Raw genomic sequence first — 24,752 nt, 5'->3', positions numbered from 1 at the left:
GTGTTTCTCTTAGGATTGTTATGCAAACCAGGAAATTGTTAGAAAAGCGGAAACAAGTCTTTAACTATCAGCTGCTCCAGGGAGTTAACAGGCTTCGGAATCCACTGCTTGAATTGGAAATGCAGGGTTCGGGCCAGCTTTTCTTTTTAAAAGCACGTTTGCAGTCGGGAAGCTTCTTGACTCCACACACAATGTATGCAGCAACCACCCAGAAAGGGCTGTAAGTGACATAAATATTGATAGATATAATAGCTGAAGAACACACACTATGCTTGATAAAAATCTTTATTTTGCCTTCTAGTAATTAGCTGCACTGAGTTCTGATAGCGCATAGATTTTCCTTGTACATGGCAATTAGATGATTAAACCTAGTTGCAAACAATTCAAGTATTATATTTACTACTGTAAGGATCTTCATTTCCTGAAAGACAAACTTAAGTCACAGATGACACTGTTTTTCTTTCAACTTCTTTCCTCTGTGGTAAGCCAGTTACTAAATTTTTACTCTGAGGTTTTTTGACATCTCAGTGTCTGAAGTAGAACTAAACTTAATGGGGAACTCTGAGCTACTTTCATATGTGGTCTAAACCTGAAGTTCTTGTTTCAGCAAAGTGCAGATTTGTCTGAGATTTACATTAGGATCATTTGCAGAGTTTTCTTGCCTTCTGAAATGAAGACATGGGTATTTGTTGTTTGTTTTTTTTTTCTTTTTCTGGAAATACCGCCCCCCCCCCCCCCCCCCATCTGAATGAATTTTAGAGTGAGTTAAGTAGCAATGCAGAAACTCCTGTGGCTTACAGTGTCATCTATGTACAAACAACTTTGCATTCTCTCTCTGTCTCTCTATGCAGAGAAAAAAAGACTGTTAGCTAGAACGGGGAGTTGTTTATCCTGTTCTTCTAAAAATGTCATTGGGTCTTTATTTTCCATTTGGACAGTCAGCATATATCAGAAGACAGCCCTGTTTATATTTCTTGTAGAGAGCAATGCAGAGTTACAGTTTTGTTCCCTCCCAATTTCATTTTAAATTTTATATACTTTTCTTGTAGCAGAATAAACAGGTTTTTTGCTTTGTTTTGTTTAATCATTTTCTGTGCCAGAGACTTAAGAGATGATTAAACTGCTTTGCAGGGCTACTAGAGTAACATGGCAAGAAAAGTCCTGTGTAAGGTAGGCAGTATAATGCAGGCCATCCAAGATGAACAGAGAGTCAGCGTGAGTTGCATAAATCACACCTGAAGTCAAGAAAGAGGTCTTGCATGGCAATTTGTCCAACTACAGAACAGCTTGTTTTCTAAACAAACCAAAATATGCTTCTTAAGCCACAGTGCTTGCTGATTCCTTATTCTGTTTGAATCCCCTCTAGGTGTCCCAATTTCTCATTGGCACATAGATGGACATAGCACACCAGTATCATATGGGGGGGCTTCTTTGTTTTGTTTTTAAGGTGTTTGTCTCCTATCACCCGACTCTGGAACTCAGGAGGCATATGGGGTGTTTGCCATAGCTTTCTGCTGCTGCTGTAAACTAAATAGTATATTTATAGTGCTTTAGAAAACATTCTTGTGTAGAATTCTAAAAGAAATAGAACTGCTACTTAACCCTTTAAAACTTTGTGCTAACTTGTATTAGCTTCTGAATTATTTAGGGAAGCCAAAGTGTGAATGATATGTTAGTGTTGAATAACAGTAGCTCTTTTTGATTTTTTTTTTTTTTTTTTTTCCTTGGTGGGAATTGGAGTGAGACAGTGTCTTAAATTGGGTGATAAATTAATTTGCATGCACTACTGTGGCATTCAGTTAAATTACTTCATCAAAGTGAAATGTCATACATGTAATGGTTACATACCTTCCATGCAGTATTCCCTCTCCCTCCTCCTCCCATCCCTTCCTGCCCCAAACAAATTAGTAAAAAACCCGTAAACTTCATTTGGAATTACTGAACATAAAACCTGGATGTTAGAGGAAGCTTTGGATTTATAGTAAGGAGACTGGTCTTTGAGGCTGGAACAGCCCAGAGCTGCAAGGTTGCAGGTGTGAAACCTGGCCTTGAACTCTTTCTATTTCTGAATCTGCTGCTTGGAAGTGTTCCTGTAACCTGGCACATAGTAGGGGAAATGGAAAGAAAAGCAGCTACATAGGCATAGCAAAAAGCCATAAGGGCTTGCAACACTTGCTTACAAAGCTATTGTTAACAGATGAGCAGAGCACACAGCTATGCTGTTACAAAATAGGTGCACCAATATTAGTTGTGAGGGGAAGATCAGGATGATTGCTGTTTGCCATGTAGAATTTAAGATAGTTTGTATTTCACTTTGTTGCAAGAATCGTTCCTGGAATTCTGTGTGATCTGTCACAGCTTTTTCCACCTGATGGCTCTGGGTAGGATGAGTGCTGTACAAAGTAAAAGTCTTTCTGAGCTCCTGCCAGTAAAGGTGAAGCTTTTTTTTAGGTAATAGTAGGTATGTATAGGGTCTCAGTTTCCTATCAGATAATCAACTTCTATGTGGAAAGCTTTGGGCCCATAGAAGGTACTTGTTTTCTGGGAGGTGTGGAATAATTTTGGTCCATGCTTTGTATATACAATATACATTGTCTGGCCATTTTTACAACTGTGAGTAAACTGCTTGCTACAGCCTACTTGCTGCACAGTTACCTGAAATCAAATTTAACTGTCATAATGTAGTAAAAATCTCCTAACTTTTGCTTCTTTTCAAATGATGTGTGTCAAATCTTCATGGTTGATGTGAGAATCGCCTTAGTATCACCGCCAGGGCTTGTCTGCTTTCAGTATATGAAATCTAGAGGCTGTAGAAATGTTCAAAGTAAGCACATCCATGTGCGCGCACACACGCATACAACAGGAGTCAGAGGTGTAGGGAAAGGAAATCTGAATAGACTTAAAACTAAAATCTGAATTTAAAGAAGGAATGGGGAGTTCAGGAGAAAGGGTCAGTCTTTCCTTGAGGCCAGGCATTATTAAAAATCTCTGATCTCCTGTAATAATCCTTCATCTCTTTAATACTCTACCTTCTGCACACAGACATGCAAGGGCACATAATACTGTAAGAAGGCCAATTTGGCATGCTAAAAGCCATTAATCCCAGGCATGGAAGTCACTGACGTATCTTTGCTACGTGCCAGCTGTGCCCTGGCCAACCTCTGTTGGTTGTAAGTAAATGCTCTCACCCAGCACACGAGAGTATAAGTAGAACGAAGACTTGAAGCTGTTCAGCTCTTGGATGAGAGTGTGCATTTCACTGACTACGGTGTTTCCTCACACAGGGTGTTCTTGCTTCCCTTCACTGGTGGCAAGGATAGGAGAGAAGATCTTGGAGGGGGGAGGTGGGGAACTTTCTGAAAGGCTGATACGCAAGTTAAAAAATATGATTCCTCTTCCTGTTTTGCTCCCACGCTGTCAGTGTTTTTCATTCGGTCAGAAAAAAATGTATTCTTGTTCTTCCATTAGCTTCTGGAAGTCTTTGTCCTATTTGCTCTTCTTTTTCCCTTTTATTTTCTGTTTTCTTCTTTTGAGAGTTGCACTTAGTGCAAGGTGAATTGCATTACTATCACTTCTTTCCTTCCCAGCTGTACTTGCAACTTGCTGAACCAACAGGGAGATTGAAGGAGTACTTTGGGGATATCATGGAGAAGTAATAGCAGTGGGACTAGCTTGGCTAGGATTGCAGTCTCATCTAAGGCTACTTGACTGGGGCCAAGTGAATTAGCCTTAGAGACCACGTTAGTGGGAATCTGCAAGCAAGAAGATGCATGATACCGGGCAAGTTTGGTTATCCCACTGAGGACGTGGGTTTCTTTTGTTCTGTAATGGGTGCAAATTCACTGATGAGTGCCTTCGCTTCTGTCTCCCGGGCCGCTAACACCGCTTGGTGCTGCCTGTGTGCTCCACAGCCTCCCTTCCACAGCACAGCTGAGTCCAACCCTGAGCCCTTGCCAGATGTGTAAAAAAAAAAAAAAAAAAAAAAAAAAAAAAAAATTGGACTTGCAGACATCTAACCCTGGAGTGTCAGAGGCATGGATACTGGTAGGAGAATCCAGGCATGGAAGAAAATGGTGACCTAACTACATTGAGGTAGCAAAATCTGTCTTCCTAATTGCTGCCTTTTAAATCATCAGCTGGGAGATTAAGGAGGTTCCTCAACAAACATGTCACCTGGATGTTCAGTTAAAACAGCTGATAAAACTTCCTTAAGGGCTGCTTAGCTTGTTTTCAGGCATCTCTTCAATAAGCTATAGGCATCCTGCTTCATCCATCCCTCCACTGAAGTCACTGTGATGGCAAAAGGAGAGAGGTGAACAGAAGGAGGAAGGGGGCGCAGCCAAGTGTCAGCAGCATACTGAAAATGTTTCACAGTGGCTTTCTTATGAGAGATCCATCACATACACAATGTGAGAGCAGTTAGGCTTTGTCATTATCCGAACACCACCATGGGCTGTGGAATTATTGGTAAGAAACTTCTCCTTTTAATAAGTCATGGGAAGTACTCGCAAGTGAAGTAAGCTAAATAGCAAGAGAAGAGGAGACAACAGCACAATACTATCTCTGACAGCTTAGGAAAAGAGTTTTTGAACACCTTACCTTTTAGGGGTGGAAGGACTCTTGCAGATATGTCTTGCAGATCAGTGGCTGAATTGCCAACCCAACAGAAAAGGAAAGGAAACATGGAAGAATATTTTCATGGACTTTGGAGTTTTTGATGCCATTTAAGAAGTGCTGCTGAATTAGGGAACTTTTAGCCCTGATTATAGCATCGTACCCCTTTTTGATCTGCTTTGGTTTTTCACAGTTCTCATTCTCATTAATTAGAACAGAGCTGTTCTGTCGGTAGGTTTCAATACAGGTCTGGACCATAGGTAAATGTTGCCTGGTCTTATGGAAACCCAAAACACTCAGCGCTACCAAAAAACTATGAAAGTTGTGGGACAATCCATTTATCTTACTAGTTGTCAGAGTCTTCAGGAAGTAGCTTCAGTTCATCACTGCATTTTTCAGCCGTGAAAATAATGTGTGGCATCTGGCTGGTAAGGCTGGAGGTTGCGTGTGGTTTCCTGCCAAGAAAGCTCTGGTAAAAAATGAGTAATCTTTGAGTTTAGATACTGCTCTTGTTATCATAGCATACACAAAGCAAAAGAGGAAGCCCTCTGCATGCTTGTATCTGATTTCTGTTGTGTTTCAAAATTTAATTATGTGATAAAAATTAACACCCCAACCTTGTATCCATGACTCTGTGTTGAACTGTTTTTCCACAGCGTGAGGAATAAATTGGAATTCTTTACCCATTTTAGTTTTAGCTTGCTCAGCAAAAGGCTTACCTACAATTCTATGCATCTTTAGGATTTTATTGATGTAAAGAAGTGATCCAAGCAATATTTCTCCTGAATTTTGAGAGAGGTCTTGCGGTGCGGGAGATATGTATTGAAATAATTGCTTGCTATTACAGGTTAAGTGTAGGTCTAAGAATTGAATTAAATTTGCATTTTAGAAATAAACAAAAATGTATCAGAAAGGAGGAGGGCAGGGGCATGGTCCCAAAACCCCGCTTGCCCCTAAGTAACTTGCAGATGAGCACATTTCTTTCCCTTTCTTAGCCCCAACTCAGACACCCACCTTTCTGGCTACAATTCTTGAGTTGCATCAGCCAGTCTTGCGGCAAATTCTGTGTAGTGCAGCTTCCTCCTTTTTCTGACGTATCTGAATCATTATGGAGTTGGGAAAAACAATCTTTCTACAGGAAAGCTACTTTGTGCCCAAGATACACGTGCTTGTACATGCACACCTTTGAAAAATGTATCAAAGTTGGTCTTTATCTGGGAAAAACTGTAGTCAAGTCTAATGGTTGTTAATTATTTTGTCTGAGAGAGAAAATAGCTGGCATAGAGATCTAATTCATACTGCGTGTGTTTTGAAAGGTAGCATGAAACTGATGGATATGTGGGCTGTCTGCTGTCCATTTGCTCCATGAAAGCTGTATTGGTTTTAGGGTGTATGAGCCTGTGATGTCTACATTTGTGAGAAATAACTGCATACTAAGGCAGTACTGCAGTGTATAGGGTTTGCTACACAATGAGGATAATGGATACTTTTTGGTAATGAAATGCGGTAACATAAAGCTATTTTTCTGAGTGTTTACAGGAATCTGACCTCCAAGGTACACATTATTTGGGAACAGTGAAATAACTCTCTTGTTTAGTTTTAGCATTCTCTGTGGTTATTTTTAACCAAATAATAGATCATTATTAGCTTGATTTTATGTGATTTCACCTTAGTTTGGAAACTTATGTGTTTAAATAGCACAATTCTGTAGTCTGGAGGTGAGTAATAAACAACTCTGTTGAGCAGTTTCAGTGGTGTGATAAAGAGAAGTACACAGTTACTTAATTTACTCAGAAACAGATGACTTGACTTCATTAATTCAGAAAACTTTAAGTTAATTAATTTGAAGTAGAAGAATGTCTGAGTTAACCTGGTCCTTGGCCTGACTACCGTAGGATGATTTGTACTGTAAATAGTGGAAAAAAGGATGCAGCCCTGCATCTAGAAAAGGCTGTTCTTGACTGCAGAGTCCTCTGATCGCTCTGACTGTCACGTAAAGCTTTCTTCACTAGAGTTACTTCTGGCTTTCCAGGAATGGCTGAATCCTTTCCAGAGTGATTGGTGCTTCGTTTCATGGGATCACTTCAAGTTTTATTAACTGCGTGAGACAACTTATCTTTGGTTATGTTTTTCATGCCTGTTTTCTGTGGATGCTGAAGCTCTAGCACATGGAACTAAGTTTTCACTTGGCAGAGGATATTTATGATACTCGTAGTTCTTTTCTACCCTGATCTATGAGATTGCTATTAAAATGAAAACATAGTACATACTCGCAAATTAACATAAGAGCAAAGCTACTTTCTACTTAGTTAAACTTCTGTATGATTGTGGGAAGTTAGCTATTTATGCTGAATGAATGTTTGTTATCTCAGAGCTGGATGCAGCTGTGATGCTGATGGGGGAGGATGAGTGGCTGCACAGCGGTGCAGCTGCTGCTTCCCCATCTCGTGACGCAGAAAATGTCAGGCTTGAAGGTGGTAATAGGGATTTTGCAGCATTTTTAATTTACTCGGTAGTTCTCTCCATCACCCCTTGTCTACGAGTAGGCCTGTGTGACTCTGTCAAAGTGGAGTAAGACGTGTCTTTTGTCCTCTTATTTTGCCACAGTTTGTGTATCCGATGAGCACTTAAAACATACACGACAGTTCTGCCCGTTCTGTGTATCTCGGTAGAAACTGTGATATATACCTCATTTATTCCAGAAACATTCACTTTCATAAACTGTTTTCATCCTCTGGTTATCCTTAAACTATAGATGTTGGTTGTAATGTTGATGTTCAAGATTAGTCTTTCTTTTAACAGCAAAGTATGTAATTCTTTAGTTTACTTAAGTTGAAGTTGGAAGAAAACTCTGTCACTCAAGCAAGTAACTGATAGTGTTAGCTCTCTGGTTTTCATAGGTTTTATTACAAATGTTTTTTCTTATTTAGAATTCTTGGAGTAAAGTTCGGATCTGATTATTGACACTGCCAAAGTATGTCAGCTTTTTTCAACTTTGGATGCCAACAAAAATATTCTTAGACTAGCCAGATGGAAAAAGGAGAAAAAAAGGCAACTGGGAGGCATGTCATGCTCAGTTAGGTAGAAGCTGAGTTCAGATTTCTGGTGTGGAGGGTCTGAGAGCCTTTACTATCTGAGGCTCATCCAGACAAAAGGGAAAAGGTATGGAGGGTTACATATTGGCTAGAGAGAAGATAGATGAGGTAAGTCTTAGTCTATATAAGTATTTTCTTACCTCGTGGGGATTTTTCATTATGAGAAGGGGTGACACGAGGCAGGGAGGAGGTGAAGGAGGAAGGGTATTTGGGTTAGAAACTGAATTGTAAGTAGTACCAGCTAGACGCAACCGGTAAATAGTTAGAATCAACCTAAGCTATCTTATTTTCTAGATAGGGCTGGTCTGAACTATGAACAGCCATAGAGGCAAAGCATGGGTATCTGTTGCAGAGGCACAGTGAAAGCTCTAAGGCTTGGATGAGTGTTGTGATTAGAACAGTGAAACAAGAAGATAATTTAGATGACAGTTTAAAAGGATCTGAGCAGTCAAAAAATTTAAATAGTATGCAAAAGATGGTGAGAATGTGAAACAAGTTTTAACTCTGTTGAAAGTAAAATTGGATCTTACACCTATTTGCGTAGGATGAGGAGATGAATCGTAGAAGCAGCTTTGTGGCAACTCTAGAAAGATGGCCGAGCTGAAGGCCGAAGTCAAAATATAAAGAAGAAAAGGTGAAGAGTTGATGGCTGGAATGTTGACAAAAATTTATGAGACGTCATAAAGACTTACTGCTTTTGTACTGAGAACCTTCATGTCCTTCGTCTGTTCTGGCACTCTTTGGCACCCAAAGATAAGAGTGTAATGGGAGAGAAAAAGGAGGGGGATTGACATTTTTAGGGAGAGAAAATGAAGACACCAGGAACACCAAGCTGTACGCTCAAGGAATGATATAAATGAGCTTTAAAAGAAATCAGCATCTTCACTATTTTATAGCATAAGAGCTCATTAGAATGTAAGTGGTAGAAAAGAAGAATAGGAAGTTCCTGGAGCTCCTCTTCGAAAGGACCTGTCAGTCCAATGTGGCAGTCAGACTTTTCATAGAAGTGGGAAACCTGACAATACCCCCAACACTGTTCTCCAGTGAGCAGCAAAGAGGAGTGAGAGGAGAGAAACAGTAAAAATATTAGACTATCAATATTAGGGAGCCCCTAATTCTGAGGTAAAATGAAAACCATAAAGCTGATTCAATTCCAGCAATGCCCTTAACACACTCTTTAACAAACAAACCATGTCAAAACTTTAAAGGCTTTTTAATCTCCAGCACCTTAGGATCTTTACTGGCTCCACAAAGCAAAATACAGGAAAGGGGGGGGGGGGGGGGGCAAAAAGAGGAAATAGCTAGCAGTCAATACATGTTACAAGTTTTGAAGAATTATTAAAAATAACTTAGCTATGAAAATCAATGTGGGATTTATAATAATCAGTATCAAGCAGAAATCTTCACAGGTTGTCCTGTTGCAAGGTGAATATTTTGAATAATGTGAAGCCATCTAACTTATCCTAAAAAAAGTTCCCTGGTCATGGGGTTGTATGACTTGGCAGTGTTAATTTTTAAAACATCTTTTAGCGTTTTGAAGATGTTTGAAGAAACTGGAAGAATACTAATGTAGTTAGCAGTATTTAGAAAGATAAATACAAATCCTTGATGATATATTCGCATATGGGACAAAGTTAGGAGGAATTGCAAATAATGACAATGGCAGTCACGTAGGAGTTGTGGTCGTGTGCTGAGCTGCTCCCGTTCAAACAAAATAAGCCTGGTTGTATTGAGAAATAAATTTACAGATTTTAGAGGAAAAATGTAGCCTGTAGCTACAGAACGGAGGATTACATCCTTAAAAATGGTGACTGTGCTAAGTCTGTTAGTCACAGTGGGTAATCAGCTCATCATAAACTATTAATTTAAAGCCATGGCAAAGAAGTGCCAGCCTTGGATATACAAACAGGGGATTGATGAGTATGACTAAGTGGTGGAATTCACACTCAGCGCGGCACTTGTGGGACCACAACAGAAAATCATTAATTCAGATCTGATGTACGCTTTTCAGAAAGAACTCTGGGAAATTGTAACACGTTTATAAAACAGGTGCATGATTCCAAAACTGCAAAATCCCTTACAATAAGAGATTTAGTGTTAAACTTCTAAAGGAGATCGTTTAAATACCTTCACACAGCACAAAAACTGGATATGAGAGATATTATAATTATTAGCAATGCATATTACATGGGTCATGCCTGAAAATAAAGCCTCACAAAGTGAAGGTACGTGCATTAATCGGTGAGTATGTTAATTAGCAGCCAATTGATTTTCCATTGCCTTTATCATCTCCTGATGTCTTCAGACAAAGACTCTTTGGAAGATACAGTTTGGCCCAACATGAGATGGGCATTAATCAAAAGCAGGTTACTAAGCTTAATCAAGAGATAACTAGATACGGTTCCACGGCCTCTGCCATGTACAGGAGTTACTATAATTTCTGAAGTTAGCAGAACATTTTGTCACCAACATACGGGGTGAAATCTTTGTACTGCTGGAATAAGAGCAACAACACTGCATTTCGGAGACTTCGGGTTTGAGCATATATTGGTTTTAATCATGAAAATGTGCTAGATGATCATTAGTTGTCTGCTTTTGTAGTTACAGAGAATTGGCTTTACCTGACTAAAGGTATTGTTTTACTTTACAAAAACAGATCACTGAAAACATCAGAAATGTAAAGTATCTTTTGAACGTGTTTTTAGAGGGTGTTCACTTAATCCCATAGAATTTAGCAGGCGTTTTCCTGTTTAAATACCTGATTTGTTTTTAGTGTTTAAAACCTGATTTTATTCTTGAGAGTGCAGCCCAGTATTGACCGTGAGAAAACACTGGCTCGGGAAGGAAGGGAAGGAAGAAGTAAAATTTGAGGAAAGATTTAACACAGTTTCATTTATGATGATGTCAAATGCAATTGCCTGTGTACTGCAGTCTCCAGTGTAGACTCTGCTGTGCGTGACTAAAGTGTTTAGTATTTTTTTTTTTACTTTTTCTGTGTGCTCTGAGAAATGATTCAACAGAAAAACCTCTGCTTTCTCTAGGGAGGTGCGGTGAGTTGGTCATATTCATAATATTAAAGAACAGATTAATATTGAAGAACAGATTAATATTCCTTTTTACTGCTGTTTTGGTAATGTTCAGTGAATGGTTGAGGTAAGCGTGGCCTTCTAATATGGTGTATGTAGTTTGACAATCTGGATTGTATTAATGCTACTTTGGAAAGAAATTGTGATGAATTAAAAGGACTTAAGTCTATTTAGTTTTAAGGAATTCAGTTTCTTTATAAAGTAAAATTGCAGTATTACTGTCTAATCTCTCCGATGTTTATCGTTGTGACACATATGTTTGCAAATGAGATGTAATTAATTAGTTTTTACCTGACACTCCTGCGGTGCTCGTGTCACGTCACGTAAACGTGAGCGGCAGCATCGTGGCCTGGGTGCAGCGAGGAGGTGCGAGGTGAGCAGGATTGGGCTGGAGTGCGAGTGACTCACCTTCCCAGGCTAACGTTCTCCTCAGAGCTTATCATACTTCGTTACTATGGGCTAATTTAGATCCTTAAATTAGCAGCTGCTTTAGGGAGAAATTTCCAGATGATCATTTTTATCGTTTCGGTGTTTTTAGTTGTATGTCATTTTATTCTCTAGGGAAGTTGTTCTCTGAGAGTTGCTGGGAGGGGGTGAGGATGAGAAGGCTGGGGAAGCGGGCGAGTGCTTGGTTAGCTTTCTGCTTTGGAAGCAGAAGGAATTGAACTGGCTGAGGCAGTAGTAAAGTGGTGAGAAGGATTTTATCCAGTCAAGGTGGCTTTTCGTTGTCCACATTTCATTGTTGTTGCATTTTTAATTAATTAAGAAAAAATAATAAATGAAAGAAATCATTGCAACAGTACTGCTTAGCTTGATGGAGTAAAATTAAGTTCAGTTGTTCACTGTGCAGATGCTAATTCATTTAGAATTAGAAAGTAATATTGTGCAGGACTTTGTCTTATATAGTACTGTATGTAGGAGATACAGCTTGTAAAGCAAGCACAATATTTCAACAGCTTTTGATCATATTATTGTGATGCTGTGTTAGGACTCGGTTGTTAATTTTTTCCTCAAAGCTTTTGGCCCCAAAGGAGCAGAACTCTTGTACCAAGACCGTGGGGTCAGCGGTATCTAATCCACTCTAGAGGGACTTCTGTGATGTTGTTATTTAGCAGAGCTGTGGGCCATGTTTGCGAGTGCTAGTGGGAGTAGGATGGACAGAGGAGGAGAGGAAAGGATGCAGGGAGCCTTGTAAAGAGTGGCTAGAAATGACCCTTATTACTGTTAAATATTAATATTCTGAAAACAGCCACAGGCCCCATTTGAGACGGTGGGCTTAGCTGTGCTGGACACTTTAATGTTTGCAATCGTCCTCATTTCATACACCTCCTTTAGAATTTATAAAATGTACAGCTGATGTTTAAATAAAAAATTAAAAGGGAAAAGCTATGTGGGTGAAGGTTAGCTTTTCAGTGAAGAACGTGCTGTTTGGCTAGATGCGTCAGCATGGTTTGCAGTGAGTGCTGTGACACGTTGGTAACTTTTTCTTACTGTCCATGGGATAGGAATGGTGTTCCTTTAATGTTTTCTTAAGCAGTCATATCTGAATGTGTTGCTTCCTGAGTGGTACTCTTAAGAGTAGCCTATGAAAACAAATAGTAGACCATTATACGATGAGTTCTCTTAAAAGTCAGTCAGCTAAAAAGGAGTAATAAAAGTAACATTCTTGGGTATTGCGTGTTTGTCAGAGATCTCCTGCTTATTCTGACCTTTCGTTGTTTCATGTTTGATAGGATTGTGCTTATGGTACTTGAGAACAATCATTTCCTCAAATGTGTATTAAATTGTTTTTAGAGACTGTGTTTTTAGAGAGACACGCAATTGTGTATGGCCTAAACTATTTTGTTACTCGAAGTGATGCATTTGTCTAAAAATAACCTCCCAAAATCTAGCATTTCATCCACATAAAACACATGTTGAAAAGGGGACCAGGAATACGTTGTGTTACGAAGACAGCCTGGTGATAAAGATGGGGGAAATTGTGCAATGGTACCTTTTGGGGAAATGCTGAGGGGTTGCTTCTCCTCCAAAATATCCTGTGAAGATGGGACAGTAAGGTTTCTTCTCGTATCTATTTCAGGATATTGTTACCAAAGCATCTTTTTTGGCTCATGAGAAGATTCTTTCAGTATCCTTCTGATTTGTGCTCTCTTTTCTAGCTGACAGTCACAGCTCTCCCAGAGAAGACACCCCAACTGGGAGCACGGATTCTCTTTCTTCCCAGTCTCCAACACTTGCCTTCTCTAGTAGTCCCCCCGGGCTTCTGGATGGAAATCACCTTATGGACAGCGGAGATCTTGCAGGCTGGACAACAAATCTGTAAGTAACCTGAATATTAAGTAACGATTTTTCCACTGGTGTGATTGTGCACATGAAACACATTTCCCTTTTCCGTTTGGTGGCAAGTGAGTGATTTTTAGAAATTACATATGATTGTGTGTGTTTTCTTCTGCTACAAAAAGGTATGTGTTTATGTGTTGTGGTGGAGCTTAGAGGCTACTTGAATGTTTGTAGGAAAGAAATGTTCTTTTTCTACAGAAACCTAGTGCATTGTACTGTAACTTGTTACAAAATTTTAAATGTTTTTTATTTATGCATAAGTTATTCTCTGTATGATGTAGTATCCTAGTTTTATTTCAAGACAGTGTTAAGCTACACTTAGATGCGGAGCTATTAAGATTTAGGGCCAAATTTTGGGTTTGGATAAATACACTACAATGAGTGTGCGCTCAGATGCTGTTGTCCAAGAACATTACTGTTGTCAATCTTAACAAATTAAATGCCTGTTTTCCAATGAAAGTGCAGTCTGTGACTTTCAGTAGACACTGTAGATGTTCAGTTTTTGAGCATGACTTCAGTTTAGCAAAAATTGACATTACAGTATTAGTCCTATCTTTGTAATACATATTCTGGTTCAATACACAAAAAGCTGAACATCACTTGTTTTTTAAATCAGAAGTTGAACTTGAGTTTAATTCTCTGGTTTGCTATTCATGCAAACTTTAACATATCAAGACAAAATTTTCCAGCCTTCAGTGCCAAGAAGATGGAAGGAGCAGGTCTGGAGAAAAGATTTGTTACAAATATTTTCCATAATGGCATTCTGAGTAGCCTGTTCTGTTGATGAAGCGAGTGTGTAAAATACATGTGTAGGTGTATGTAACACATGAGAACATATAGATAGCTATGCGATGGGTTTATATTTCTATATGCACACACAAATAATTAACTGCTGATTAGAGTAGTTACTAGCTAGAACAATGTTTTCTCATATGTATTGAAAGAATTCCAGGTTTATAGGTACTTTACAAAAATGTCGTTTCTTCAGTAGAAGACTGAAGTTACTCTTTCCTTATCCTCTTGTACTGTCCACTAGTAGTGGGTAGAATTAACAGTAAGTTGTATTTGATGAAGAGAGGTGCATGTGTGGAAAACATGCTGTAGATGATAAAAAACTGGAATGTCTATGAAAGCAAGCGTAGCTAATTAAGGAACATAGGGTTAGCAGAACATTGATAAGGTCACTTCAGAGAATAAAAGGAGGAAGTGTTGGTTTTATCCAGAGGGTTCGGGAACTTCAGGTGTTTGAAGGAACGTTGCATTTTTTGCATTTGTTGATTTTCATCAAAAATTATACTGTACTGCTGTTTTGGAAACTTTGATGGCTTGAGGTTTTGTGCTCAGTTGGAAACAGTACTTAAACAGTTCTGTTTGGAAGGAAAAAAAAAGTGCATGGTATGTGCATCTAGATTATTTGTCAAAAGCGGTTTCTTTCTTCCACTCATCTGTCTGTGAAGTTTGCTTAAGAGCAACCTCTGTAACAGGCCTGGGCAGCGACAGAGAGTAGTCTGTGAACGGTACATTCTTTCTTTCCTCTACTTTCTCACCCCAATTTGGTTTCTCTTGCCCTTCTAGTTCTGATGACTCCAAGGGCTTTGCCTTAACAAAAGAAAAAACAAACCCAAAACAAAACCTAGAACAGCCCCGCTGCATTAATGGCAGAGGTAGATGTCGGCAACGGAGAATGTACTTGGTGGACTTCAGCAATGGTGCATCATGGGGTCCTGTGGGCAGGGAAAGGTGGTGGTTGACTTGCCATTATGGAGCTGTGGTAGCTCCCACAGCTCCAGGAAATGTAGCGTTGGCTGTTGAACTCTGCTTTGGTCGGTGGCTCTTCTCATAAACTGGACTATCCCAGAATTAGGCGGAGAACAATCCTTTCTGTTTGTGCAGGATTTCAAAATGTTTTGCATTTTGTGCCAAATTGGAACAAAAAGAATTCTTAAAGTCTCAGTATCTTTTCTAAAATGGTATTGCAGGTCTTCACGGAGGTACAGTAAATACCATACTGAGTCTAGGGGAGATGGAAATACAAGAGGATCTGGTTTCTCAAGTTTCTGCTGATGTTTATAACACATGGGTGTTACTTGTAAGAGATCGATCGCTATGGAGTTATGTAGTCAACAAGGTGATGGTGACTTCTTTGTGGTAGAGGAGTTGCTTGCATTGTTTCCCCGGGGGAGGGATGTTGCATTGTGGGTCAAGATATGTCAGATATTCCAAGGTTGGTTTATATCAGTAGTTTGCTTTAAGCAAGAACACGTGATGGATAGAAAGAATACTTTTTGTGGTATTTGTTTTCAAGACAGGAAAAGCTTGTTTTTTCCTGGATGATAGCTGTTGTCACCATGATGTTTCCTGGCAGAGTTTTTTGTGATGCATGCCCTTTCCTTGTCCCACCTTTAAAAACAAAAGGAGCTACAGCTTCCAGCATGGTGAGAGGAGCACCAAATGAAGGCAAATACACCCTTACCTCCTGGCTGGCACTAGGAGGGGACTGCAAGGCCAGAGTGGTGACAGAAGCTAAGAGAGCAAGGGCTATACCACCAATTTGAAATGCCTCGCGAAGCCCTGACTGCTCAATTGTCGTGTCGGTATTTAAAGATGTACTATGCATACGGTATAACTGGAAGGTGATGTTTCACATATGTGCCATTTTGAAGCCCCGCTAAGCTGTTGGTTTTCATGTCTCTAAGTGTGTGTCTGCCTGATGCTAGATTTTCTTTGAAAGCTCTGTGTGGATCAGACATATGCCCTGTGTTGTCAGGTACTGCTGTAGGGGTGAGTAGAGAGTTGGGTGATGGTTGGCTCCTACTGCCCACGGCAGGGGTGGTTCTCAGTGGAGACCCAAGTTTGCTGTTCTAAGATTATCTTGCACCGTAAACTTTTTTCAACCTTTTTCCTGAAGATATTTTTAACTTCACGCTTCCGTCTAGAGCCAAATACTAAAAATAAATACATTTTATTTTTACATACACTCTATGGTAGAACACAGAGAGCTTTTTTCCCCTGTCAATCACAAAGTGACAGTGTAATTTATTTAGACACAGGATTCAAACTCCAAATATCCCAGGATGGGCAAATTACCTTTTCTATTTGTTGGAGCACCGTGTCATAAACATGTACTGTTTGAAAATCCCTTCTCTTCAAGGATGCTTAGCACAAGCTAATCTTGGACATAAACTCATAATTATGGTAGTGAGCTGGACAGAGTATTCCTCTCTTGTAGTGCTCTCCACTGGTATGGGCATTATTTGTCCCCTTAAGGCAGAACAGCAATGGCAATCTCAGTTTAATGTTAACCAAAGCATTTGCATTCTTTCTTTTTACTCTCTGCTTTAAGTGTCTGTACACACTTGCCCTCAAGCTACAGAATTAACATTGTACAGCCATTTATCTTCCTCAGGTTCCACTGGAACCACTGTCAAAGTCCACTTTGCTCTGACAGAGCTCCAGATACTTACTGTTTCTGTAAGGAGAGCATGTTTCAGACTGTTTTGGGACTGATGTTGGTATAGTTTCACCAGCAGTACATTCTCAAAATGCTCATTATTTCCCTCAAAGCCACAGCTGATTCTGGGGGGAAAAAAAAAGTTTCCATGTTAGATGCACCCAGTTTCTTGCACGTTCTTTCTAATTCAGATTGCCACCATAGCCGGCATTCTGAAGGTAATCAGTGTCTTCTAGATGAAATGCAGTTATCCATATAGGCATTCTTTAGCTGCTTTCTTTGATCTGTATCTTCTGCTATTTCAGACACTGGAAAATAGGCAATATTACCTGTTTCAGGAATTTGCCAGTATATAGGTTTGTAAAGTAATATGTACAAATACAGTGATAATTGGCATGTTGTGCCTTAGGTTTAACGAGTAGGTCATATATTGTAACATTCTATTCCCTCCATACAGAACAGATATATTTTGTGATTTGCCCATAATATTATTCTCACCTGGATTTTAACAAAAAACTCTAACCAAGAAAACTTCCAGCCATCTTTTATCCATAGCCATCAGTTTCCCCCAAACTGTTGTCTACCCTACAGTTGCAAATTAGCTGGGGAGTTTAGACGCCCACAATATGCCCTTTGCTCCTTCCTTCAGAGTTGCTTCAGACCCTGGTTGATCTGAGAAGGGTTATTGCTAATCTCTCATGGTGAATGAATTTGTGTTTTCTTCCTCTCTTTTTCTTTCCTAGTAATATTTTTGCTAGTTCTGGGGTTCTGGAAGCTGCTGCAGGTTGCTGTTCCCTGCAGGTGCTGTGGCAACAGGCAATCAGTTGGCAGTGTGGGTAAGGAAAAATATTCCTATAAAGGTGTCACCAGAAGCACCAGGAATCTACTGACAATAGGTGAGGGGAAGACATAGAGTGGAAAGGGGAAGAGTGAGTAAAGAAAAACACCATGCTGGAAACTGAGGAAATAAAATGAGTTGACACACAAAACTGAGCCATCAAACCAAGAGCGAGGGGAAAAGGAGGACAAAAATACAATCATAGAATGCTTTGGGATGGAAGGGACCTTTAAAGGCCATCTAGTCCAACCCCCCCGCAATGGACAGGGACATCTTCAACTAGATCAGGTTGCTCAGAGCCCCATCCAGCCTGACCTTGGATGTTTCCAAGGATGGGGCATCTACCACCTTTCTGGGCAACCTGTTCCAGTGTTTCACCACCCTCATTGTGAAAATTTTTTTCCTTATATCTAGTCTAAATCTGCCCTCCTCTAGTTTAAAACCATTACCCCTTGTCCTGTCACAGCAGGCCTTGCTAAAAAGACTATCCCCATCGTTCTTGTAGGCCCCCTTTAAGTACTGAAAGGCCGCAATAAGGTCTCCCTGCAGCCTTCTCTTCTCCAGGCTGAACAACCCCAACTCTTTCAGCCTTTCCTCATAGCAGAGGTGCTCCATCCCTCTGATCATTTTTGTGGCCCTTGATCGTTTTTGTGGCCAATAATCCACAGTAGTAGTAATAAGAGGGAAATTTGAATTTATTCCCAGATTTCATGGAGGAGGGAAAAAAAAAAAGCAGTAGGAGAGAACAGGGCTTAACAAGAATAAAAGGTTGGGAATTACTTACTTAAGATTTGCCTATAAAGGAAAGTGGGTGCTCAGTAAGCTCTAGTGTAAGTTTATAGCATATAAGACACTGTGCACTCCTTGTGTGAATACTTAGTGCTGTGTCTGCTTTAAAAGTGGAGGAAGCCTGAACTTTTGTATAAGGATGCACTTAATGCAGCGTGAGCTTTATAGTGGTATTGCAAATCGTTTGGCAATTTTTGCTTAAGGTATTGATGTTGCTACTTTATCCTCTTTCTCGCTTCCCCAGTTAGTGCACGTGGATCTGGTTTGTGGGGTGATGGTATTTGTTTCTAACACTTTTTTGGTGAAGACTGTAAACCAGCTTAATTAGTTACCTTTATGCAGCTCATAGTTGAGCCACACAGAGTTATGGCAATGTTTCTGTGAAATACCTTATGGCGTCACATCGCAACGTAGAAGAGTCCACACAGAATATTAGTGTGAAGCACGTAATGTAGTGAAATTCATCCTCTGGCTTAATTTCTCTGTCCTACGCAGCTTCTGGGCTTCCTATTGCATGTGCCCAAAAAGTAAGTAAATCTGCCACATCTTTTTTGCAAGAGGCTTGATAGCTCTTTGCTGGAGGATGCGACCCTGACATCACTTTCTGCCTTCCTGATTGACACTGAAGAATATGCACCTTAGTCACTCAGATTTTTATTCCTATGGTGTACGAAACCCAAATTTTAATAATTCAAAATATGTAGTTTCCAAAGAGGAGTTCAGAATTTCAGGTACTAAGAAGCCAACTAGCTTTTCTAAGCTAGTCCCCAAGCTGTTTTGATTATAGCGATGGTCTTGGTTTTGGAGATATGTATTAGAAGGGGTTATGGATAGCTCTTAAAGTGCAGTTGAACTATGGAACAAACAATAGTCGATCTTCCCTTTTACATGCAGTTGAAAGCCAGTGATACGTGGTTTGACTTTCACCCTATTACATTATGGCTTTGCACATGCAAACAATATATAGATACAGTGATAGCTAAACTAGGTATGTACATCTGTCTCTAGTAAATATATCTAAATGAGTAAAGGTACAAGGTAAGAGTCTGTAAAAGACAACAAATTTTTTCATTAATGTCCTCTTGTGGTGAAGTAGGTGATAGTGCAAAAGATGCAATATCAGACATGAAGTGATATAATTCAATGAAAAAAGGGTGAGGGGAACTTTTTTTACGACCATTGTGGTCTGATTATAGAATTTACTACATGGTTTTGGTTACCTATATCGAAATTGTTTTCAATCTTCAGCCAGTTTTATATTGTTTAGGTACTATTAAAATACTCTTTTCCCAATTCTGTTTTATTATGCATTAGAAATTATTACTTTTGAGCATAGTTTTGGGGTTTTAAACATTTATAACTAGCCTACTCTATGCCAAAAATTAATTATGGTAACTGATGTCTCTTCTCTGAGAAATAGAAGCATATCGTGTCTTAAACCCTCGGACTTTGTATTTGAGTCCATCTGAAGTTCCAGGTCCTGCAATAGATTTTCTTCAGAGGTGTTTTTGTTTTGGTTGTATGGCCTGTGCACACTCAGTTCCCAGTGCATTTTGATTCTCTGAATCTGTGTAAGGCTTGGGCATGCCCTACTTCCATCTCCTCCTTCCAATTTCTGCACCTCCTATGACTATTCTAGCTGAGGTGTAACCTTTTTATGTCTAGGTTAGGTATTGGACTCTCTTGCTCCCGTATCTGGTCCCGTGCGTGTCTGCATGCTCACATCACTAACTGTTCTTTTTTCTGAGGTGCTGCTTTGCCAAGAGGTCCTTCCCTGCAGCTGTGGAGCCTGTCGCCTCTAATCCTAGCAGAAGGGGTCATAAGGCAGCTACCTCCTGTTACCTTAGAGGGAAAGGAGATTGTGCCTAATACTGGTCTTGAGAATATTGAATTGTCAGAATTCACAAAATCAGGCTGCCTATGGTAATTCCAGAATTTCAGAGTAAGGACTAGTTTCGCTCATCTTGACCGTCAGTAATCAGGATGGTGGTGTTCATCAAGCTCTTCAATGACTTCCCAGTGGGCCAGAACCATTTATTGATATGAGGTCCATCTTATTCAGCCTTTCCCAGGGTGCTGGCTATAATGGCAGCTCACCTCCGATGGATTAGTGTAGGTTTCCCTTGTCACGATGACTGATTCGTTGAAAGGTGGATTTACAAGTCATGTTCTAAAACACTGGACTGCCTCATGTCTGTTTTCACTTGACCTCAGAATGAACCAAAAAAGCTGAACACTAGGTATTCCCTGGACTGGGTATGTGCTGTCATTAACCTTTCTGAGGATCTTTTTCTGATAAGGAAAGATTTGTTACTGTAACTGGCTCATTGTTGTCATGAGATCTGTTTGTGCTTACAGTACAACACCTTATGCCAGGGCTTATGTACAGAGCCTACAGACTTACCTCTCACAGTGCTGGGTTTCCAGATTTGGGTCAGTGTCTTCCTTTTTGGTTGGAAGTCCCCTACATTATCTGCATGATCTCTTCTTCATTCAGATCATGAAAACTAATGTCTCATTCCTCAGCTGGAGAGTTCATTTTTGGGGTATGAGACTGCAGGGTCTCTGGGTTTCCTAGGGAGCTGGAACATGGTGACTTCTGATGGTTGTTCTGGATGGAGTCATAGTGCAGGATGTGGGGTAGCCTTCCTCTGGATGATGGTACTGTCTGAGTATCTGTTTACCTTGCCCCCTGCTCTTTCTCTCTCTAAGCCTTTGGGATCTTGCAGCTGGAGGGGATGGAAAGCATCCAGTCCCTCAGACCTCTTCACTGAGTGTGTATATGAGTGGGGATGTGTGGCTTGTTAAAGCAGTTACATTACTGGGCTCAGAATAGTAAGATTCATAGTTTTCAAACTGAATCCTACCTTGGATGCTGCTGTAGGACCATGTAAGATACAGTCCTGACTGTCCGAATACTGAAGGTACTCAAAACCCAGAGGAGAAATAGAAGCACCAATGTAAATGGCTTTTCAGGAATATGCAAGGGACCACTGGCAGAGGAAATAATCCAGTCTTTCTTCCATTTCTTTTGCAGTTCTTCTTTATTGGTTCTCCTGACACTAAAATATTCTGTTACCCAGCTCAATGGTGTATACGTGCTACACTATGAGCATCGTTTGGGGTTTTTTAATACCCACAGAGGCTTTCAAAATGGTGATGAGAGCCGTGCTGCGCAGCATCCTGACTGCTTTCAGGGTCTTTGTGACCAGGCTGGGAAGAAGTTAATTGTTCTTTGTGAAATCTCAGGCTGTTCAAATTCCCGGTGAACAAACTGATGTTAAAAGAGCCATCAGATGGCAAGGGAGGGCAGAAATAGTGGTCGTCTGCACATAACAGAAGCCTTGGAGATAGTTATTAATTTTGTTTGACTGTCGTATGAATTCCCGTCAGCCTTGTTATACCTACATCAGTAGACTGCATCTATAGTCTCCTTAAAATTGGAGTAGTTTCTTTTTGTACTTTCTGGCAGTGGTGTGAATTTGCAGTTTTACATAAATGATGAGTGACTCCAGTTTCAGTGTCTCGAAAATTTTTCATAATATCTAATGTCATAATCTTATTTTAATAAAAGATGATGCTTTAACGGCCGCAGAAGGCACAGTCCAGGTATGTAGCAGTGCTCCTCGCTCTTTGTGCTTATTTTGCAGTTTGTTTTTGTTTCAGCTGCCACCTCTTCAGTGACTCAGCAGATTGAGAGCCGGGTTTAGTGGAGCAGGCACTTCTTTTCATATGAGCAATAGCCCTCATTGTGCAGCTCCTTTCAAACAGGCATAATATAACTTAGTCATGTGGTTCGTACAAAATAGACTTTGCCATCCTCTTGTCTTCCAGCGGGCTAGGCAGCTGGGCTTGACAGCAGCACCGCTGTGCGAGCACAAGGGTAAGCGGTATGTGTGCTCAGAGCCGGGAGAGATGTGGATGCAACCACTGTGATGAGCTGAAGTTTCTTTTTTTTTTTTCTCTCGTCCTCTTTTTCTGTTCTTTAATTTTTTCTTTTCTTTGCACGATTCCAGGGAACACAGCCCCCTCATTTTTTTTTTCTAAAAGGAACAGCAGTATGCTATAAGCTTATAGATGTACATAATTCATTTTTGCTTCGTCTGAATTACCATTTAAAAATGCTTTAACTTAGGACAGCTGCTGTAGACGTTAGCTTCGATTTTACCAGACCGGCGTGAAAGATCATTTCACTAATGTGTTAGCTGCTTCACTGAGACTTCACAATCCAAGTTTAAGAAAACCTCTATCGGTGCTGGCTGATGTGTTCTGTATAAATGAGGGTTCAGGAATGTTGCGCGCATGTTACATACTTTAAATTTTGGGGGTGGAGTTTCTCTTCAGAGGGAACACAGATGAGGAAATTCTGTCCTTCCGTTTGTCTCCAGCTTTGCTGCAGCTATGACAATTTCTAGAATTTTGTCCGTGTATTTTTCTGCTCCCCAGCCTCACCAAGGCACAGATGTTTTAACATGCAGGAAGATCGTTGTCCGGTGGTGGAGAGTATTGGATTGCATATCGAATCAGAAACAGCCGACACCTTTTGATATAATGTGTCGTCTTATAATGAAACCTTTTAAGAACACTTTCATTGAGTTTATGTCAGCCAGACACATGATACGACAGCCATGGGGCTGCCAAACCCGTCTATGAAACAACCCTTTTTTTCCAAAGAGTTGCAGCGTAGATTCTTTTCAGAGAGTCTCTTCCTCGCTCTCGAGATAAGAGGCTGCTCTTTAGCTGTGTTACCTTAGGAACCAGCCAGATAAACATCCAATAAAATCTTGTTTTCTGGAGTTTGTTTCTGAATATCAGTACAAAATCTCTAGCTTATTTTCAGTAAGGCCATTCCCCCCTCCTCTCTTCTCCCAACGTTCACTATGCCAGACAATAGCATTTTTTCTGCAAGAGCGATGGTTATGTCAGGCTTCTTTTTTTTTTTTTTTTCTTCTTCCTCCCCACAGGAAATGCATTGCCTTCATTTTAGCCCTTAGGAGAAAGGATTTCTTCAACATACCTTCTTAAAGTTCAGATGCTAGATGATAAGATGTGCAATACTTTCTAATAGATGATCATCTTGATAAACAAGGCGTGCAAAGCTTTAAAGCAAGGTAGCTTCGCTATCACAAGAATCTTTTCAAGAAAAAAAAATAAAATCCAGCAGTTTGTTGCTTACACACCACAACATTGGAACTGGTTTTTCCTATTGAGTAAAACCTTCTGTTTTAATAAAAAAATTAAGTGGTTCCTGAGATAGCCAAGTACAGTAAATAAAAAAAAAATCCTGATATTTTAGAATGTACTTAATATTTAAAGCTATCTTTTTTTTTTTCTTCTTCTTAATGTGGCGAAACTATTGCTATTGAAAAATGGTTGTTTTTTTTTTTGTCCCCCCCCGCTCCTGTTGGATCCTAGAGCATGATCTCTTGCTCGGTAACCAGGAGCTGAAAGTGAGGGGCAAATTGAGGAGCCGTGCTGCAGTGCTTTCGCTACAGCTGAAATGGATTAAGGGAATTCATCAAAAAGTGGGGGAGGGAACAGGCCAGCGCTCCACGTACCTGCACTTCTGGAGCGTTTTTCTGCTGGAACTGCCGGAGTGGCTCAGAGTTCATAGAAAACCTGCCAGTTTTTACATGCGTTTATATAATGTTGCCTGGTAAAGGAGGGTGTAGTCTTACTAGCTGATAGATTACCCTTCTTGTTGAGTCTCTGTAACTTGAGAAATAAACATGCCATGACATGGATCTGAACATTTTATTTCATCTTCTGTTCCTTTATTTGCACACCTTTCCTCTTTTTTCTTTTTCTTTCCTCTCCAAGTCTCAGCCAGAAACCATCTGGTATTTATTCCAAGTATTCTTATGAATGACTGTTGCTTTCCTGGGTCGGAGGGTATCTTTTGTGTCTTCTCTGTTCTGAGTATTGCTTTGAAATCATTAATCCTGTGTCTTACACGAGGCGGTGTGTGGTGTTCTAGAGCTGATAAGTTAAGTTGCATAGATTAATATGATGCATGTTTCAATCAAATAGTTAATAAGTGGAAGATTTTATTATTCACTTGTTGAAAACCAAACGACATGCATCTGAGGTATGCACTAGAGAAGACCACTTGGTAGAATATTCTTGAATCATGATTACTTTGCATTAGAGACATTTTAATACTCTTCTGGCAATATACTTAGAATATTATTTTTCTATTTTCTGTAGTTTTACAGGTTTCAGAAATGAGCCTGACACCAATCTTAATGTTGGAATCGATTTGAATTGAATAAATAAGAGCACAAGGAAAATGTTTTTTCTTTAAATATCAGGATTGTTTTAACTATAATAGTTTAGTCTATGCAAGTAGGATACTTTTTTAAATTCACTTTTGAAAAACTTTTGTCTTAGGTTCACCTTCTGTGTTACTGAGTTACAATTAGTTTGCACATACACATTATGTGCAGAATGAGGGAGAAATAATCTACTTTCTAGCAAACTTTAGAAACTTTACAGTACCACCGGGAAATTTTTTATCCTCAACATTTAAAGAAAATAAT

The 24,752-nt window shown here is 39.8% G+C and overlaps 1 protein-coding gene across 4 annotated transcripts in view; it reads left to right on the top strand.

The window, feature by feature from the left end:
- The window catches only part of ARHGAP10 (Rho GTPase activating protein 10), a 154,369-nt gene that overhangs the window by 115,925 nt on the left and 13,692 nt on the right, over window positions 1–24,752 (top strand). For all 4 annotated transcript variants that reach the window (XR_015699486.1, XM_087735569.1, XM_087735568.1 and 1 more), the window contains one exon: window positions 12,955–13,114. Coding sequence is in view for 3 of the 4 variants with exons in the window: in XM_087735569.1 (XP_087591695.1) it covers window positions 12,955–13,114 (160 nt within the window). In the remaining variant the exon portion in view is untranslated. The remainder of the gene's footprint in view (window positions 1–12,954; window positions 13,115–24,752) is intronic.

Source organism: Nipponia nippon, unplaced genomic scaffold (genome assembly GCF_047370975.1).
Source record: "Nipponia nippon isolate SJK-2023a ecotype South Korea unplaced genomic scaffold, ASM4737097v1 scaffold_6, whole genome shotgun sequence".
In the NCBI taxonomy this organism is placed as follows: Eukaryota; Metazoa; Chordata; class Aves; order Pelecaniformes; family Threskiornithidae; genus Nipponia; species Nipponia nippon.
The sequence above is the reverse complement of the archived record's forward strand: the minus strand, read 5'-3'. Positions and strand labels throughout refer to the sequence as shown.